The 20,382-nt window shown below is 41.7% G+C and overlaps 1 protein-coding gene and 1 pseudogene across 6 annotated transcripts in view; one reads left to right on the plus strand and one right to left on the minus strand.

Moving 5' to 3' along the window:
- WWP2 (WW domain containing E3 ubiquitin protein ligase 2) overlaps positions 1-20,382 on the plus strand; it is a 146,734-nt gene that overhangs the window by 7,507 nt on the left and 118,845 nt on the right. For 4 of the 6 annotated variants that reach the window (XM_086351545.1, XM_086351548.1, XM_086351551.1 and 1 more), the window contains exon 2: positions 13,043-13,127. In XM_086351545.1, coding sequence (XP_086207671.1) covers positions 13,043-13,127 — 85 coding nt within the window. Of the gene's footprint in view, positions 1-748; positions 816-12,300; positions 12,395-13,042; positions 13,128-20,382 lie in introns of all 6 variants that reach the window. The other 2 variants (XM_086351550.1, XM_086351547.1) reach the window with 2 other exon arrangements.
- On the minus strand, positions 16,823-16,909 carry LOC147353497 (U6 spliceosomal RNA; annotated as a pseudogene).

Here is a 20,382-nt window from a genome sequence, read left to right on the forward strand (position 1 = left end):
GAGTCGGACACAACTGAGCAACTGAACTGAACTGACTGAAACAGGAAGACTGTAGGAGAAACAAGGCTGGGGCTCAATTTCATTGACTCTGATTGTAGAATGCCCAGTGATGGTGTCATGGGCAGTTCAGTAGGGAAGTCCAGAGTCAGGCTGGGCTGGGGATGTGCCTGTGGAAGTGGTTAGCATGAGGAGGTGAGGAGACTGGGCAAGGTCACTTATGGCGTAATGTGGACACATAGCCAAGAGGAGTGCTAGAATTTAAATTTTGAAACAAAAATCTTGGTTTATACTAGCAGGTATTTTAAGCATTGCAGTGTGTTTTGGGGAGCTTGGTTTTCTCTCCTTTTCACTTTTCATCTAAAGACCCTTTTGAATAACCACAAACTAATGGGTTTCTTTTCTTTCTAAGGAGGTGACTCTTCCAAGCACGTGTCTCTGTAGTGCCGCTGAAAATCTATTTGAGTTCCACTTTTTGGAATTAGTTGGGCTTTCTGGGTTGGCAACCAATTTAGAGACCTCCAGGAAGGATGGGAAAGAGACAGACAGCCCGCAAGGACGGGTAATGACTTTTTACTGTTGGAAATGTGGGTTCTACCTAAGAGGTATTGAATGCATGTTGCCAGGCATCCTGCTGTTTTATAGATTTAAAACAAACAGAATCTCTCTGTGGTGAAGTGATCCATGCATGAGGTGGTATAACTTAAGACATGGATGGGCTGGCGTTTGAATCTTGGTCTTCTGAACCCAGGTCTGATGCTTCTGTCAGCAGGACCTGTGGTAGTGGATGCGTGAACGTCAGCTTCCACTGGAATCAGGTCAGTGAACTGCTTTTGAATGACTTTGGGTCGCTTCAGACAGTTTTAGACTCTTGAATTTCTGAGAGGTAGGGACAAAAGGGAAAATCTTGTTTCTCTTAAAAAGAACCAACTGAATCTTTTTGAGAAGGTTGCAGTCCCCTGCTCCTGCTTCTTCCCCAGCAGCTTGAAAAACATTCAGTGCTTCCAGTCCCCACGTTAATCACTCCTTCCAGGAAAATGCCAGCTATCAAGACTTGGCAGCCCTGACCTAGGGCAGGTCCTCTTTCTGTGTCACCCATGCCTTTTGCTTCCTGTTTTGTCCTTGGAACTGCTTTCCAGTCTCCTCTCTGTTTTATTTTGGCCAGCTGTGCAGCTTGCAATTCCCCAGCCAGGGTTTGAACCTGGGTCACAACAGTGAACACCCAGAATCCTAACCACTAGGCCACCAGGGAACATCCCTGTCTCTTTTATTACTAACTTACAGTCCCACTGTGCTTCCAGTGCTGTGACCTCCCCTGTCCCTCCCTCTCTTTTTATGTGCTTGGTCTTTGTACGGATGGCCTTCGGCCAAGTTCAGTTCCATTTGATTGCTTTTCAAGATGGGTCTTTGGAGGATGGAAGGGAACTCAGTGGTGGACAGAGGAAAGAGGCCAAGAAAGAAGCATTGGTGTTGGAAAAGCATGAGACGGTGGGGGAAAGAGGAATCTTCTGAACAGACCTGTCTCATCCACTTCTTTCAAGAAGTGGATACAGAATGGATCTGTGCTTATGAATAAGAAGCTCTGCCTGTTTCTACCTGTTGTTTTAAAAAAATATTTGTTTATTTATTTCGGGCTGTGCTGGGTCTTCAGTGCTGCACGGGCTTTTCCCTAGTTGCGGTGAGTGGGGGATACTCTCTCGTTGGGGCGAGCATGGACTTCTTACTGTGGTGCCTTCTCTTGTTGTGGGGCATGCACTCGAGTGTGTAGCTTCAGTAGCTTCAGCTTTCAGGCTCTGGAGCACAGACTCTAATTACTTTGGCACAAGGGCTTAGATGCTCTGTGGCATGTGGCATCTTCCTGGACGAGTGATCAAACCAGTGTTTCCAGTACTGGCAGGTGGATTCTTTACCACTGAGGCACCAGGGAAGCCCTTCTACCTATTTTTTAATTAAAAATAAAATCTTAGTGCTGGTGAGTTGTCTTTGCTCTTCCCTACCTCATCTGCTGTGCAAGTTCTTCTGTCTCAAGATCAGTGTTCAGTGGTTCCTTGAGTCAAACCTGGGTCAAGAATTTCAGGAATCTCAGAGCTGGAATTTCAACATCAAGAACACGTTTAGCTTGTAGTAATCCTTAAAGAGCACTTAGTAGTTATTTGCTGGCTGCTTTACCTGAACTCGTTTATTCCCTATGATCATCTTACAAGGTAAGCATTAAATGCTATCATTAGGTTCATGTCACAGACTAGGAAACTGAAATTTAGAGAGGATGAGAAGTAACTTGTCCAGTGCCACGTGATGGCTAGTGACTGATGAAGTAGTCTGTTTCCAAAAGATTTACTTACTGGTCTAAAATGTTCTTGCTGAAGTTGGGTGATAAGAATAATCAAGTACTTCAGACACTGTCACTTGCTAAATCTGATGTGTGGTTGCTTTCTCCTGCCAAGAGCTCTCTGAGGATTTATTTAATGGGGGTCTCTTAGATCAAGATATCTGAGTCCCAAAGGGCAGGAGCCTCATGGCATTCTGCATTTCCAGGGCCTGGCATAGACCCGGGGCTCACCAGGGGTCTGTGAACATGTGTTGAAAGACTGACCCTGGCTCAGGACTGGTTGGGTTGAATCAAAGGGGTTTGGAAGAGGTATGGTCAGAAGGCCAGATGCCCTCTTGCTGGAGGTGCCCTTGACAGTTATAGTCCCCTGCCGTGACCCCTGCAGATACCAAATCTGCCATTGCTAAGTGAGAAGTGTCAGTCACTCAGTTGTATCTGACTCTTTATGAACCCATGCTTAAAGAATCAACCTATCCTGGGAATTCTAGTGGTTGGGACTGGCACTTTCACTGTGGCGGTCCACGTTCAATCCCTGGTCAGGGAAGTGAGATCCTGCAAGTCGTGCAGACCAGCCAACTGCAGCAACGTAAGAATCAACCCGTCCTAATAACACAAACATTGAGTTGTCCGTTGGCTGATGAATGGGTAAACAAAATGCGGTCTGTTCTTACAAATGGAATGTTACTCAGCTAGAAAAAGAAATGAAATACTGATACCTGCTACAGTGTGGGGAACCTTGAAAACATTATGCTAATGAAAGAAACCAGATGTAAAAGACTACATATTGTTTGATTTCATTTATTTGAAATATCCAGGATAGGCAGATCCAGAGAGACAGAAGAGGTTAGTGGTTAGGGACAGGGGAGCACAGATGAGTGAGAAGTGACTATTGGTTTCTTTTGGGGTGATGGAAATGTTCCAGAATTCAATAGTGGTGATGGTTGTACAACTCTCTGAATATACCAAAGCTCACCAAATTGTATGCTTTAAAAGGGTGAACTTACGGTGCCTGAACTATATTTCAACAAAAACAAAGAGTCAGCCATGTATTTTCACCTCTATTCTGTCCAGGTCAAGTCAAGAATTGTTTTTCTATTTTAATTGCACTGGGTCTTCGGTGTGGCACTTGGTCTTCTGTTGCTCTGGAGCATGAGCTCAGTAGTTGCCCTGAGGCCTGTGAGATCTTAGTCCCCCCACCAGGAATTGAATCCGTGCCCCCAGCAGTGAAAGTGCAGAGTCCTACCTCTGGATTGCCAGGGGATTCTGCAGTCACATCTCTTACCACTATTATCCTCCTCTTTCTCTGCCCTCCAGCAGCACTGGCCCCCTTTTGTTCCTTACACTCTAAAGAATCTTGGTACAGTTTGGTACAATCTCAAGAGCTTTTGTTCTTGCCCTTTTATCTGCCTGGAATGTTCTTTATTTGGTTGCTTTGGGTCTTAGTTGCATCATGCAGGATCTTTTGTTGCTGTGCACAGACTCTCTAGTTGTGGTGTTTGGGCTCAGTAGTTGCGAAGCTCTGGCTTAGTTGCTCCATGCCATGGGAGATCCCTGCATAACAAGGCGGTTTCTTAACCACTGGACCACTCTGGAAGCCCCTGTCTGCTTGGCATGTTCTAAGGCAGATACCCTCAGTTTCCTTCTTCAGACCTTTGCTCGGAAGGGAAAATCCCCTTCTAAATGAGACTTGGCTTGTCTGCAACCTTTAAAATCTTACTTCCAGCTCCTACCACCAAATCCCTGTGTTCCTTCACTGCTTTGTTTTCCCCTTCTCTAGTTCTCGTGTTTGTTTCCTATTTGACGTCGCCTGCCCACACACGCCATTTCCCTCAGTACCCATCTTTTACTGTATAAAGAAGCCAGTGGGTGGAGCTTCATTTATTCCTTCTCTCATGCTCTTTCCTGGTAGCTTAGTGGTAAAGACTCTGTCTGCAGTGCAGATGACACAGGAGACTTGGTTTGATCCTTGGGTCAGGAAGATCCCCTGGAGGAGGAAATGGCAACTCACTCCAGTATTCTTGCCAGGAAAATTCCACGGACAGAGGAGCCTGGCTGGCTACAGTCCATGGGGTTGCAAAGAGTCGGACATGACTGGGCATTCACGCGTGCGCACGTGTACACGCAGACGCACGCACGCACGCACGCACGCTCTTTCCTATGTGTAGATATGAGTCTCTGACCTATATAATTTTCCTTCTTTCTAAGGAACTTCTTTTCAACAGTTTTTGCATAGCAGGTTTTTGTTTGAGAATATCATTTTTTCTCCTTTGAATGGTAACTTCATTGGATGGAAAATTCTAGGTTGGTGGGTTTTTCCTTTTAACACTGTAAATATCCCATTGCATTCTCTTCTTTCTTGTTTTTTAAGTTTCTTTTTTGATTTTTGTATTTTTAGTCAAATTGACTTTGGTATTTTTGATTCTTATGAGCTTCCTGGATCTGTGGTTTGGTGTATATCGTTAATTTTAGGAAATTATTGGCCATGTTACTTCAGATATTTCTTTTGCTCCATTCTCTCTTCTTCTGGTATTTTAGTTATGTGTATTTTATACCCTTTAAAATTGTCCCACAGTTCTTGGCAGTTTCTGTTTTTTCTTTTTTCATTAATTCTGTTTTTTCTTTTTGCATTTTAGTTTGGAATGTTTCTGTTAATTTATTTCCAAGCTTACTGATTCTTTCCTCAGCAACGTCCAGGTCTTCTTCATTTCTGTTACTGTGTTCTGCATTTTATTTGTATTCTTTCTTAGAGCTTCCATGTCTCTGCTTACTATTACCTACCCCTCTGTTTTTAATGTTGTCAGCTTTTTCCATTAGAGCTCTTAAGATATTAATAATAGTTATTCTAAATTCCCTGTCTGATCATTTGAAAATGTATGTCATATCTGAGTCTAATTCTGATGCTTGCTTTGTCTCTTCACACTATTTTTTCTTGCCTTTTAGTATAGCTTATAGTTTCTAGTTGAAAGCCAGGCATGATGTATTAGATAATAAGACGTGGGGTGAGTGAACAGGCTTTTATCTAGCTGGGCGTTTTGTGTAATCTGGCTTGGAGTTGGCTTGTATTTAATGATTAAAGTAATTGAAGGTACCTGAAGCTCATATTCAGAGAAGGCAATGGCACCCCACTCCAGTACTCTTGCCTGGAAAATCTCATGGACGGAGGAGCCTGGTAGGCTGCAGTCCATGGGGTCGCTAAGAGTTGGACACAACTGAGCGACTTCACTTTCACTTTTCACTTACATGCACTGGAGAAGGAAATGGCAACCCACTCCAGTGTTTTTGCCTGGAGAATCCCAGGGACGGGGGGGCCTGGTGGGCTGCCGTCTGTGGGGTCGCACAGAGTCGGACACGACTGAAGATGCTTAGCAGCAGCAGCAGTTCATATTATGCTAGTATCCTTGTTTTTGCTTCCCTTGTGTCTCTGGTCCTCCTAAGAACTTTTTCTTAAGTAGAGTGTATACCTTTTAGCTCTAATATTTTGGACCCTTGATACAGTGGCAGAATGTGGGGAAGGGAAAGCATTTTATAATTTTAGGGTTGAATCTCGTTTTTTTGTTGGTGCTGGGCTGCGTGACTTGTGGGATTTTACTTCCCTGACCTGGGCCCTTGGCAGTGAGAGCACAGAGTCCTAACCACTGGACTACCAGGGAATTCCTTAAATCTGAGTCTCTTAATGGGTCTCTGTCCCTGGGCTGTGACCTTTACAAGTGTTTAATTAATTAGTTAATTATTCATTCATTTGGCTATGTCTGCTCTTAGTTGCAGCACTCGGGATCTTTAGTTGCAGCGTGTGGTTCTAGTTCCCTGACCAGGCTTTGGACGCAGGCCTACCTACCTGCATTGGGAATGTGGAGTCCAAGCGATTGGACTCCCAGGGGAGTCCCTAAATACAGTTTTTATGAAATAACACTTTCCTTTATGTATGATATACTTTTATATTTTCTACTGTTATTTTATATTTTATTTTAAAAAGTGCTTGTTGAGGTTTATGTAGAGGTGAAGTTCAAAAGACAATGTTTTTTATTTTTTAAGAAAATGTGGGTAGATCTACCACACTTAGTTCCAGCTCCCCTGTTTGTCTCCCAATAAATCCATCACTCCCTTGAGTAATGAAATTCTTTGTGCATCTATAACCTTTGGTGATATTTTAGCATGTTCTCCCTCCTCCCTCTGCCTGTCCCACATTTATGCTAACTCAGTTTTCTTGGGAATGACTTGAATACAAATACTTTCATCACTATTAGCAGGGGAAAAATTTATTTGAGCATGTAAAGAGTCATTTAGTTGTGTTGCTTAGACAGGCGAAGTGTAAAATCTGGATCTCAGGTTTCATAAACTTCCTAAAGTGGGTGTTAGGAGTTTGGACCTCATGCCCATTGGAACCATGTCCAACATGGGGCTCTGAGACAGAAATCATAGGTACTTTGGGGTAGGATCTGACTTCTTTCAATAGTGATGGTTATTTGTATTTATACATGGATTGGAAAGGTTCAATTCAAGACCTACCTTGTAGTGTCAGGGTGATATCTTGCTAATGGATTTGGAGAGACAGACAAAGCCCTGCATGAATAACATGAGTTATTGTGAGTAAACAGTGACTGTAATTATGAAAGATGTTAGAGAAAGAAAACATGGTAGTTTTATCTATTTCTACTGCTTTTCCTGTTGGTTTTGTTCTGAGCTACCTTTGGAATTTATCTGATTGATTTTGTTTTCAGGCCATGAAGTATAGATCAAGAGGTTTGGTCTTCCTCGCATTTAACAGAACATGTGAGGGCTTTGAGTTTCATCCTCCAGAATTCTCTCGAGTTCCGTCCAAAGGCTAAAAACAGCTAAAGCTCAGGGAGAACAAGCTAGTTTAAAAATTATACTCAGTCGAGTTGCTTTAGGAGAAAACAAGTCCCAGTAGATGTAAAGATTTTTAAATTATTCTTTTTTTTTTTTTAAGTCTACAAATAATGGATTTCCAACTTTTAGTGCTTGCACCTCTGTTACTGAAAGCCCTGAGGCTTAATTTACAATCATTAATCTTACCTTCATTACTCAAGATATCATCTTTTTTTTTCTCTCTCTTTTAAACTTACTGTTAAATTATGAAAAAAGAACAAACATATGAAGTGGTTCAGAGAAAAAGATAACAGTCATAAAAGCCACCATCTGGATTGAATGAATATTAACATTTTGCCATATTTGCTTCAGTATTTTTTCCTTTAAAGAATGAAATGTGGCAGATACAGTTGAAGCTCCCTTGGTCTCTCTCTGTTCGCGCCAGTTGCCTTGCTCCCTCCTCTGCTCCCCAGAGGTAACTGCTGTCCTCAGCTTGGTGTGGCCCCTTCGAGTCCATGCTTCTGTACTTTTATTCCCTTATGTGTGTCCACAACAGTCAACGCACTTGTTTTGTGTAGGTTCAAATGCATACCAATGGCATTGTCCTATTGGTATGCTGATACTTTTTTTTTTCTTTTTAGTTCTAGTATTATAGTTTGGTGTTTGTGTGTGTAGGCTGAAATCCTACAGTTCAAGAAATCTATAGCATCGCATTTTATAACTATTTCACAATGTATTCATTCCTCTCACTGTTGGGCATTTGGGTTATTTACAAATGTTTGCTGTTATGAATATTACCATGTTGAACATTTTAAACATGGTTTCTTCTGCATTGGTTGGGGGATTTTCCCCCAGCAAATACCTACGGGTGGAATCCTGGGAGGTACAGTTATTGTTGTTGTTGTTCAGTCTCACAGTCGGGTCCGACTCTCTGCGACCCCATGGACTGCCGCACTCCTGGCTTCCCTGTCCTTTACCATCTCCCAGAGCTTGCTCAGACTCATGTCCATCGAGTCGGTGACACCATCCAACCATCTCATGCTCTGTCATCCCCTTCTCCTCTTGCCTTCAATCTTTCCCAGCATCAGGGTCTTTTCTAATAAACTGACTCTTTACATCAGGGGGCCAAAGTATTGGAGCTTCCACCTTCAGCATCAGTCCTTCCAGTGAATATTCAGGGGACATCTTTAACTCAGTCAGAGGTTGCCAGATACCACCTAATTTTCATTGCTTCCAGAAGTATGGATGGAAGGAGTTGTCATTAACTGAGACACAGAACAGGATTGAGGGCAAATGTCAGAAGCTCAGTTTTGTCAATGGACAAGAGGACCTGAGGTTCAAGGGTGAGGTTCATACTGGACACACCCATTGGGGATTGTCCACAAAGAGATGGTAGCTGAAACCATGAGATGTGCTGAGATAACCAAGGGGAGATGTGTAAGGGCTAAGCTATTGGACACACAGGTGGTTGAAGGTTCAGGAGCGGAGAAGAAGCCAATGAAGGAGGCTGAGAAAAAGCAGCCTGAGAGGCAGGAAGAGAATCAAGCAGTGGTGTCCTGGAAGAGACCAGAGGAGAAAGCATTTCAAGGAAGAAAGAGTCAACCGTCCATTGTGTCTGAAGCTGCCAATAGGTCATCTAAGACAAGGATCGAGAATTCACTATTGGATTTAGTACCATGGATGTCTGGTTTCCAGAAGTCTTGATAAGAATAGTTGCAGTATTATATTCCTGTATGTTACCCATAACGTTCCAGAAGTTTCCACTGCTGCTTTACATTTAAGATCGAAGTAAACATGCCTGTTACAGACTAGTCTAGAAGAACAACTGGCCCCTTAAAATTTTTTTTGGACTGGGTATATCTCATAAAGAAGGCAAATGGTTTTGTTTTGTTTTTGCTAAAATCTTGAAGCATAGAATTCATCTGTGGAAAATGTCAAAGTCAATGGGACTTAGCTGTAGCTACATTTAATTCTCATACAAAGGACTTCCGTTCTTAGAATAATATGGTGCATTCATAACCACATTTTAAGGTTAAACAGCTCTTCAGAAGAGGGAGTTAAGAGGAGAGATCAGATACAAATAGAATGAAAGAAGGTACAAATGATGTTGAATGGAATAGGAATTTCATAGTGTTCTTTTTTTAAATTGGGGTATAATTGCTTTACAGTGTTATATTAGTTTCCGCTGTACAACGAAGTGAACCAGCTTTATGTATACATGTATCCTCTCCCTCTTAGACCCCCTCCATCCCAATACTTTGGCCATCTGATGCAAAGAACTGACTCATTAGAAAAGACCTTGACACTGGGAAAGATTGAGGGCAGAAGGAGAAGGGGACGACAGAGGGTGAGATGGTTGGGTGACACCACCAACTCAATAGACATGACTTTGAGCAAGCTCCGGGAGTTGGTGATGGACAGGGAAGCCTGGCGTGGTGCAGTACATTGGGTTGCAGAGTCAGACACGACTGAGCGACTGGACTGAACTGACTGATTTCAGCCATGTAGGTCGGCACAAAGCACTGAGCTGAACTCCCTGTACTGTATAGGAGGTTCCCACTAGCTATCTATTTTACACATAGTAGTGTATCAATTCCAGTCTCCCAGCTCATCCCTCCCCCACCCCATGTCCGCACATCTGTTCTGTATGTCCCGTCTCTGTTCCTGCCTTACAAATAGGTTCATCTGTACCATTTTTCTAGATTCCATATATATGCATTAATATACAATATTTGTTTTTCTCTTTCAGCCCTACTTCACTCTGTATGACAGCCTCTAGGTCCATCCATGTCTCTACAAATAGAATATTACTCAGCCAGAAAAAGGAATGAAATTGGGTCATAGTGGGTGTTTTTTGTTTTTTAAATAAGATTTATTTGTTTGTTTTTGGCTGTCCTTGGTCTTCCTTGCTGCACACGGGCTGCACAGGAGTGAGCAGGGGCTGTTCTTCATTGTGGACCACCAGGGAAGCCCTGGTCATAGTGTTTTTACAGTAGCTGTTCTTGGGTGTGATCCTCAGGGCCCTGGTGGCCCCTCACGACTTTTAGGGTTTTGCAGGGTCAAAACTGTTCTCATGATAGCTTTGCCTTCTTTCACTGTGACACATCTGCACTCATGGTGCGAAAGCAAAGGTCAGTGAACATGTTGGTGCCCCAGTGTAAATCAGGGCAGTGTGCCCAGCCCGGGCCACTGTCACTGTGTTCCTCACCACGGCCCACTCAGTAAAGAGGAAAGAAAAAGCCAGTTTCACTTGAAAATGTGCTTGATGAAGCAGTAAAATGACTAATATTCTGTGTGATGAAAATGGAAAATATGCCTAAAACACCTTTTCCTGTGTACTGCAGTATAATGGCTGTGTTGAGAAAAAGCACTTGTGTGACTGCTTGAATAGAGAGCTGAATTATATAGTTGCTTTTCTCATGAAATAACATTTTTGCTTTATAAAAAAATCAACAGAAACTAATGTTAATAGATTTGGGTGTTTGGCAGACATTTTCCTGAAGATGAATGAAGTGAGCCTGTCACTTCAAAGAAAACAACTGACAGTACTTTTTGCCAATGATAAAATATGAGTTTTAAGTGAAAATTAGAAATTTTGGAACCCTTACATCTACCACAAAGAGCTTGAAAGCTTCCCAATACTCAAAACCTTGTCTGATGAGATCAGTGGTGACATTCACAAATGGAACTTTTTTGGATAGAGATTGATGAAACATGTCAACATTTGGACTATCTATAGACCTCAGTGAACCAATATTTTCCAAATGATGATGTTTATGCAATTATATATGAGTAGAAAGATCCATTCAGAAGGCAAGATAGACTTCTGCTTCTAGCCAAGATGAAGCGACGGGTATGCCTTATGGCTGATGTTGTCAATTAAGAATTATTTCCTACCAGGATCCAGCCCCGGGTCCAGGGATTCCCTCAGGATGACAGCGTTGGCAATTTAGAATAGATTAATTAGAGATATAAAGAGTGGTTAAATAGGGATAGCTCAGTGAGAAAATTCAGTGGAGAAAAGAGGCTGAATAACTTGGTTTATGTGGAAAACCAATAAAACTCCAAGACAAGGAGTTTGCATCACCTACGTAGGCTGCAGGCGTCCTCCCGTTCTCCCGAAGGAGAGGAAACACTAAGGCCTCCCCGGTCAGATCTTAGAAGCCCAGGCAAAATTAGTAGGCTTGACGAGCTTCCACGCTCCAGATGGGAATTCAGCCAGAAGGTGAGAGAAAGAATGACATGGGGAGACCAAGCTTCGGTGAGCAAGGACCGTAGCTTTATTTTCCACAGGGGCTTTTATACCCTAAGTTGCACATAGAGGATAATAGGGGATGTGAAATCATGCAAAGTCAGCAGTCTTTGATCCTTATCGAAACCAGGATTTCTTTTCTGCAAACTTATCGTATACAAATGGTTAGGTGATTTACATCATCTTCTGGCCAGAAGGCCTGTTAACATTTTATGACTCTGACAAAGGTTTGTCAACCATAAGACTTATTTTCTCTAAGAGTAATTATTTTAAAGTTTGGCGCCATCCTCCCGAAGGTGTTAGATAAAGTTGCATTCCTATAGGGCAAAGGTGCAATGGGTTTACAACAAAGGAAAGAATTTATTACCTTAAGGGTCTAAAGTTGTTAACACCAAGGCCACTACTTTTTTTTTCTACATACCAACTATATTAATTAATACACTTCCAAGGATACAATACAGGGGATGTGGAAACATGGCAGCAAGCATTGGCTCAACAATGAAATCTTCTACTAGTTTTATTCTGACAATTTCTAACTCTCCGAGAGGCTCTATACTATTTGAATATCTTAAGCTTCCCGTGCCTTTCACGGTTGGGAGACTGTAAACAATCGTCTTCATAGCTGTAGGAGTCCGGGTAAGCCTGTTAGGCAAGTTAGCCATCTCAGGGGTTTGTGAACTAAAACACTCTTGTCACGCCCAGGAACTTTATTAACTGGAGCTGTAAGTTAACTCTTTTTCGGTGAGAGAGATGGTGGTGGGGGACAGCCCCCCATAAAGTCAGAGGTGTAGGTGAGAGCACAAAGCAGTAAAGTAGGCAGACTCTGGTTTTGGGGTAGACGCTCAGGCAGGCCCAGAGGGGCACCCCTCAAGTTCTGGCTCGCCTTGCCCCCCAGGACTCTCCCACATGACCTTGTTACGGGTGGGGACTCCCATGCTGGCTCCCAGCAATTTCCCGTGCTCGTTGGCCTGGTTCATGAGCACATGCAGGTGAGCACAGTGTGGTCGACTGAGTAACTGTGGGGCTTTGGAATTGGAAGATGTAGGTTGAATCCTGGCCTGTCATTTCCTTGTCCAACAAGCACACTTATTGGTGTATCTTCTTTAGAGAAATGTTTATTAAAGCCTCTGTCCACTTATTTATTTTTGGCTGCACTGGATCTTTGTTGTGACATGGGCTTTCTCTAGTTATGTCCTGGGCTTTCTCCAGTTGTGGCAGGCAGGTTTTCCTTGTGGACCACGGACTCTAGAGCTCGCGGGGTCAGTAGTTGTGGTGTGTGGGCTTAGCTGCCCTGCAGCATGTGGGATCTTAGTTCCCCTACTTTTTTTTTTTTTAATTGTTGAACTGTAACTTTATTTTTAGAGATATTATTTTAGGCTCTCCCTCCTTAAGACTCGGATGTAGCAGTCCTGTGTCTTACTCAGCTCATCCAAGTTATGCCCAGATTCAGTAGTCATCGCAAGAGAGACAGACAGACATCACTCGGCCGGAAGCAGCATGGCTGCTGATGGCTGCAGTTGTTTGAATGTTGCGATTTTCCTTCTTCTGTCTCTTTAAACTCAGATATTAAAATTGAGCTCAGTTCCTTAGTCTCTTATTAGATGTCCTCTAAACCTGCTGCTGTATTTGTCTTTCAGTGTCCTGGTGATGACATGGCATCTGCCAGCTCCAGCCGGGCAGGGGTGGCCCTGCCTTTTGAGAAGTCTCAGCTTATCCTGAAAGGTGAGTGGCACGGTATGAAGTTTATCATTTAAGGTCCAGCCCCATCCATCTTTGGGAAAGAGGTGGAATTATACCACATCTTGGCTTACGAGCAAAACTATTCATTTTTACAGGGTTGTCATATTATAGCTGGAATTCTTAATTTTTTGTAAAATTAAAACATTTTTTTGGCTGTACCATGTAGCATGTAGGGTCTTAGTTCCCTGACCAGGGATTAAATGTGTACCCCCTGCATTGGAACTGTGGAGTCTTAAGCGCTGAATTACCATGGAAGTACCCTAAAGTTGGAATTCTTGCAGAGGAAGGAAAAAAGGAACTTTTTGGAAGAATTATACAAAATGGCAGTTCCTTCCCTCCCCAGGGCTCTTTTCTATGTACGCTCATCCCCTTGGTGAGTTCATCCAACCATATCACTTTAAGATGTCACCAATAATAAGATTACTGCCACATTTGTACTTCCAGCCTGGCCTTGTTTCTGACCTCTAGGTTTGTATATCCAGTAGCCCATTTGTCATCTCCTCCTGAATGCTTAGTAAACATCCAAAATGTGACATGCCTGGAACTGATCTCCTGATTTCTTTTTTTCCTCAAAATCCTGTATTCAGCAAATCTGCTTGTGTCTACCCTCAAGACAGGGGCCATGTTCAGCCACTTCTCACCACCCCCACCGTCCCACCAGCTGGCATCATCTCCACCTAAGATTAAGGCAGAGGCCTCCCAACCCGGCTTCCTGCTGCTTCCCCTTGCCCCACTTCATTCTGTTGATCACACAACAACCTGTGATCTCCTTAAAATGGAAGCCAGCTCCTGTCCCTCCTCTGCTCAAACATATCAAGGACTGCCTCCCTCATTCAGTGTACAAGTTGAAGGTCCCACGTGATATGGCCCCTGCCACTCCTCATTTCCTGTTCCTCGTTTACTCTGCTCTGGCTAGACGCACAGGTCCACGTGGACCTCCCTTGCTATTCATTGCCCCTGCCAGACACGCTCCCACCCCTAGGCCTTTGCACTTGCTGTCCTCTCTGAGTGAAATAACCATTTTGACTCAGTTATCTACCTCGTCTACATCCTTACTTTCTGCAGGTCTTTACTCCAGAGTCACCCTATTCAACTAGGCCTTCCCTGACTCCTCCATCTGAAAACCCCCTACCTTGATTTCTTCATGTCTCTCCTCTTTTTGCTACTTTATCTTTTTCTTCTCAGCCCCTGGTAGTATTTAACACTCTACCTATTTTATTTTTTTACAATTACTCATTTATTTGGCTGCACAGGATCTTAGTTGTGGCACTCGGGAGAAGAATTAGAGTGAACTGCCAGGGTTTTGAATTTGAGATTACAGCTTGTACTGCCTTATCTAATAATTAGCAGGACTAGGTCAAAACAGAGGCCTGCCCATGGAAACCTGCGATATCCTGAGGTCCCTGTTTTTGGGCCATGTTATTCAGGAACACAACACACTTACTTCTGAAGGTTTCTCTATTGCCTTTCCCTGGTGTGTATTTTCTTACTAGTGTGGCGAGAACTAACTTGATAATACAGGTGCATCTCATCATACATGCACTTAACCTATAGGAACTTGGTAATACTGACCAGGAAAGTGGTGGGGGAAAGAGAGAAGGATAAAAACAGCCACTTAAACAGTGTGGGTGGTTCTTCCTCCCGTGTGTTTCATGGGTGGAGCCTCAGGTGTAATTTGGGAACTGTGGCCTGCTATCCCCTCTATCTGCCTTAGTTCTCTGTGCCTCTCCATAGTGCAGTCCCAGAGATTTTTAAAAAATTTTATTGGAGTGTAGTTGATTTACAATGTTGTGTTGGTTTCAGTTGTACAGCAAAGTTAATCAGTTATGCATAAACATATATCCACTCTCTTTTTTTCTTTGAGATTAATTTCTTTATTTTAATTGGAGACTAATTACTTTACAATATTGTGGTGGTTTTTGTCATACATCGACCTGAATCAGCCATGAGTGTTCATGTGTCCCCCATCCTGAACCCCCCTCCCATATCCCTCCCCACCCCATCCCTCTGGGTTGTCCCAGAGCACTGGCTTTGAGTGTCCTGCTTCATGCATTGAACTTGCACTGATCACCTGTTTTACATAGGGTAATATACGTGTTTCAGTGCTGTTCTCTCAAATCATCCCACTCTTGCCTTCTCCCAGAGTTCAAAAGTCTGCTCTTTACATCTGTCTCTTTTGCTGTGTTGCATATAGGGTCGTTGTTACTGTCTTTCTAAATTCCATATATATGTGTTAATATGCTGTTTGGTGTTTCTCTTTCTGACTTACTTCACTTTGTATGATAGGCTCCAGTTTCATTCACCTCATTGGAACTGACTCAAATGCATTCTTTTTTTATAGCTGAGTAATATTCCATTGTGTATATGTACCGCAGCTTCCTTATCCATTCGTCTGCCGATGGACATCTAGGTTGCTTCCATGTCCTAGTTATTGTAAACAGTGCTGCAGTGAACACTGGGGGTACATGTGTCTCTTTCAGTTCTGGTTTCCTCGGTGTGTATGCCCAGCAGTGGGATTGCTGGGTCATTGGCAGTTCTATTTCAAATTTTTTAAGGAATCTCTACACTGTACTCCACAGTGGCTGTACTAGTTTGCATTCCCACTAGCAGTGTAAGAGGATTCCCTTTTCTCCACACCCTCTCCAGTATTCATTGTTTGTGGACTTTTTGATGGCACCCATTCTGACCGGCATGAAATGGTGCCTCATTGTGATTTTGATTTGCATTTCTCTGATAATGAGTGATGTTGAGCATCTTTTCATGTGTTTCTTAGCCATCTGTATGTCTCCTTTGGAGAAATGTCTGTTTAGTTCTTCGGCCCACTTTTTGATTGGGTCATTTATTTTTCTGATATTGAGTTGCATGTGCTGCTTGTATATTTTGGAGATTAATTCTTTGTCAGTTGTTTCATTTGCTCTTATTTTCTTCCATTCTGAAGGCTGCCTTTTCACCTTGCTTATAGTTTCCTTTGTTGTGCAAAAGCTTTTAAGTTTAATTAGGTCCCATTTGTTTATTTTTGTTTTTATTTCCATTACTCTGGAAGGTGGGTCATAGAGGATCTTGCTGTCATTTATGTCAGAGAGTGTTCTGCCTATGTTTTCCTCTAAGAGTTTTATAGTTTCTGGTCTTACATTTAGATCTTTAATCTATTTTGAGTTTATTTTTGTGTTATGGTGTTAGAAGCTAGAAAGTGTTCTAGTTTCATTCTTTTACAGGTGGTTGACCAGTTTCCCCAGCATCTCTTGTTAAGGGAATTGTCTTTTTTTTGCCATTGTATTTTTTTGCCTCCTTTGTCAAGGATATGGTGTCCATAGGTACATGGATTTATCTCTGGGCTTTTTATTTTGTTCCGTTGATCAATATGTCTGTGTTTGTGTAGTACCATACTGTCTTGATGACTGTAGCTTTGTATAGTATAGTCTGAAGTCAGGCAGGTTGATTGCTCCAGTTCCATTCTTCTTTCTCAAGATTGCTTTGGCTATTTGAGGTTTTTTGTATTTCCATACAAATTGTGAAATTATTTATTCTAGTTCTGTGAAAAATACCATTGGTAGCTTGATAGGGATTGTATTCAGTCTGTAGATTGCTTTGGGTAATATACTCATTTTCACTATACTGATTCTTCCAATCCACGAACATGGTATATTTCTCCATCTATTTGTGTCATCTTTGATTTAAAAAATATGGAATGCTTCACAAATTTGCATGTCAACCTTGTGCAGGGGCCATGCTAATCTTAGTATATGGGCTGCTAAAGCAAGCACTATCCACTCTTTTTAAAGATTCTTTTCCTGTATAGGTCATTACAGAGTGTACTGAATAGTATTCCCTGTGCTGTAAGTAGGTCCTTATTAGTTATCTCTTTTATATATAGTAGTATGTATATGTGTCAATCCCAATCTCCCAGTTTACCCTTCTCCTAGTCCTAGAGTTTTAAGATCTAATTTTTAAAGACACCAAGGCCCTCAAATGTAAGCCAACTATTTTATCTGATATTTAGCTGAAGGAACACCAAAAACCACACAGTGAAGCAAAAATCTGGCTATTTGGAATCTATTGAAAGATAATATGCCAACCTCTCTTCCGTTGCCTTCCTAAGAGCTCTTCAGGGATGTCATTTTGGAAATATGTGATTTTTACCTTATTTGTTGACTTTAAAATTTAAATGCTATGTGAAGATTTGACTCCATGTGTAAGAAAACTGGCATTTTATGTTTCCTCAGATAGTGAATAAATAAACTCTAGATGAATGTGAGACCTTTATTTTGACTTATCTTTTAAGAATAAGAAACATTCAAAATACCATTTTAAGCATTCAAAATTAATTAGAAATTGTTGAAAGGAAATGTATCTTTACAGTGAAGTGACCTGGCAAACTGGGCCCACATTAACCACAGGATCAAAATTAGCATCCCCCATAAGGGGATTGCCTGGTGTATACAGTAAGTCTACATCCTAACCTGGGTGGTTAGTATTCTTGACAAAAATGTTCAATGTGCATCTAACCACGAGGGAACAATCAGAAAAATGCAGGATTCAGTGTGTTTTTATGAGACATCTGGTGGAAGTCTTTAAAAATCATTGTCATGGAAGAAGAAGGGAGTGCATTCTAGGTGTTAAAAGATTAAGGAGATAGCAACTGAAAATAATTTATGCATCTTGATTGGATCCTGGGTTGGGGGAAAAACAGCTTTAAAAATATATTTAGAATAATTGGGGAGATTTGAATATGGAATGAATATCAACTGAAAGAGGGAGTGACTATACATTTTTTTCTAGGTATGATAACAGTCGGGTAGAGGTGGGGTGGGAGAATGTCCTTATTTTTAGCAGTTGCTTTCTGAAAGTAATTTGGGCTGATCTGTCATGAGGTCTACAATTTACTTACAAATAGTTTACCAAAAATTAAATTGTGTAGATAAATATGTATATACATACACATACAGACATAGATGTCTTACATCTGTATTTTGTGCTATCCAATAGGTTAGAAAGTGTAGCCACAAAAAACTATTTACATTAAAATTAAATAAAATTTAAAGCTCAAATCCTCAGTCTCACTAGCATAGTTCAAGCCATGTGTATATTGCAGCAGTGTATTGAACAGTGATGGAGTGGATATTTTTATTATTGTAGAGGTTCTCCGGGTAACATTGGTGATAGTCACAGAGAGGGGGGAAAAGTGAATGTAGCAAAATGATAACAATTAGTGAAGAATATGCTATTATTTTTCTTCAATTTTCTGTAAATTGGAAACTTCATGGTAAAAAACACTAACTACATTATGTGATCTTAGCTTGCATCCAGGACTAGGAAAAAAATCTTTCCTTTTCTCTTTTGCTATAATGGACATCGATAAGATAATTGGCAAAATTTGAATAAGGTCTGTACCTTAACATAATAGTATTAAAGAATGTTGAATTTCCTAATGTTGATAATTGTACTATGGTTCTGTTAGAAAATGTCACAGTTAGTAGAAAAGACAGCCTGAAATATTTAGGACTAAAGGGGCATAGTGTCTACAACTCACTCTTAGTTTTAGTTAAAAATGAATATGCGTATAAGAGAAAATCAAGGGAGAAAAAGAGAATAATAAAGCAGATACAGTAAAAAGTTAATGTTTGGTGATTCTGGGTGAAGGGTTTATAAGAATTCTTTGTATTTGTCTCACAACTTTTCTAAATGTCTGAAATTATATATATATGTATATACACACATTTTATATATATATATATATATATTTTATTATTTTTTTTTTAAGTAAATACTAAAAAACAAGGACCAGAATTTCTCTGGTGGTACGGTGGCTAGACTCCGTGTTCCCAGTGCTGGGAGCCTGGGTTCCATCTCTGATCAGGGAACTAGATCCTACATGCCACAACTAAGATCTGGTGCAGCCAAATAAATATTTTAAACAAACAAAAAAACAAGGGCCAAAAGGAAACATGACAGCAGAGTTCACAGAACTGGGCTGGGAGCTGGGAGACTTGGTTCAAGGCTGAGCACTGCTCTGACTAGCTCTCTGATTTTGGATACATTGTCTTACCTCTCTTAGTTGGCCCAACTGTTAAATAAAAGGCTAGAACTTTTTGATTTCAAAGAAACTGTCTTGCTCAAAATGGTAGGACTCTGCAAGTAGTCCCTGTTTTCTTTTTAGATTTAAGGGTCTGCATGCAGAGCTACCCTCCTACCACTAGGTGGCCTCAGTTAACCTCGATCTTTGTGTGTGGTAGTCTCGTTTTCCCACTCTGGGCCACATTTCCAAGTACTACAACCTTTTTTCCTAGGACCATCCACTGTTGCTTCTGAAACTTCACCACAGCTTTCTTGCTGTTGTTCCTTGATTTCTCTCTCCTGTTTTTTGGGGCCTGGAGAAGAAAAGGATTGCTAGAAGAGAATCAGAGGTGGCTTTGCCCTGTCCCCGGTTGTGGACCTTTACAGGATTGTCACCCCTCAGAAGGTCTGGGAGGGAGAAGTATGCTAACTTTTGGTGGGAGCTCAGGCTCAGGCAGTCTTCTCATCACTGGTGAGGACTGTCAGTTATGTCTTCTGATTTGGGGCATAGGATAGAAGCCATGTAGATGGGTTTTGTCCTAGTGACCTGGAGTTTCCACTGTGGCTGATACATAGTATAAAAGGAGCTTGTCTAGCATCCAGCCCTGGGCATATGCTTGCTTAGATGGTCCTGAGTCCCTGGCTAGCTGGTAGGTACCATGTGAGCATCAGAAATGCTGCCACACAAAGGAAATGAACAAAAGAGGAAATGCAGATGGTTAACAAGTACATGGGAAAAATATTCACTCCGGCTAGTGACTGAAGGAACAAATGAGAACAAATAAGCAAAGTCCGGTCATGATGTAGGGCATAGTGTGGAGTCAGAGGCAGCCAGAGGCACATCCTGGCTCAAAGCTCCTGGATATGTAGCCTGGGGCAGTGACCTAGCTTCCCCAAGCCTGTTTCCTCCTGGGTGAAATGCAGTGATGAGGTTATTTCCTGCCTCACTATAAGGACTCGGTGAGATAATGTGTGCACAGCATAGTATCTGTGACAAGTGCTCATTAACTCTTAGCTGTTATCTTTATGCTATTTCTTTTTTTTTTTTTTTTTTTTGCTTCACCTACATGATTTGCCAAGAGTGGAAAAAAAACCATAGTACTCAGTGCTATGCAGTGTTTGGTGAAATGGGTATGTTCCTATAGTGCTGATGGGTATCTACATGGGTTTAGAAAGGAATTGA

Source organism: Bos grunniens, chromosome 18, assembly GCF_055505025.1.
Source record: "Bos grunniens cultivar Pamir isolate PY7600 chromosome 18, Bosgru_T2T1.0, whole genome shotgun sequence".
Lineage (NCBI taxonomy): Eukaryota > Metazoa > Chordata > Mammalia > Artiodactyla > Bovidae > Bos > Bos grunniens.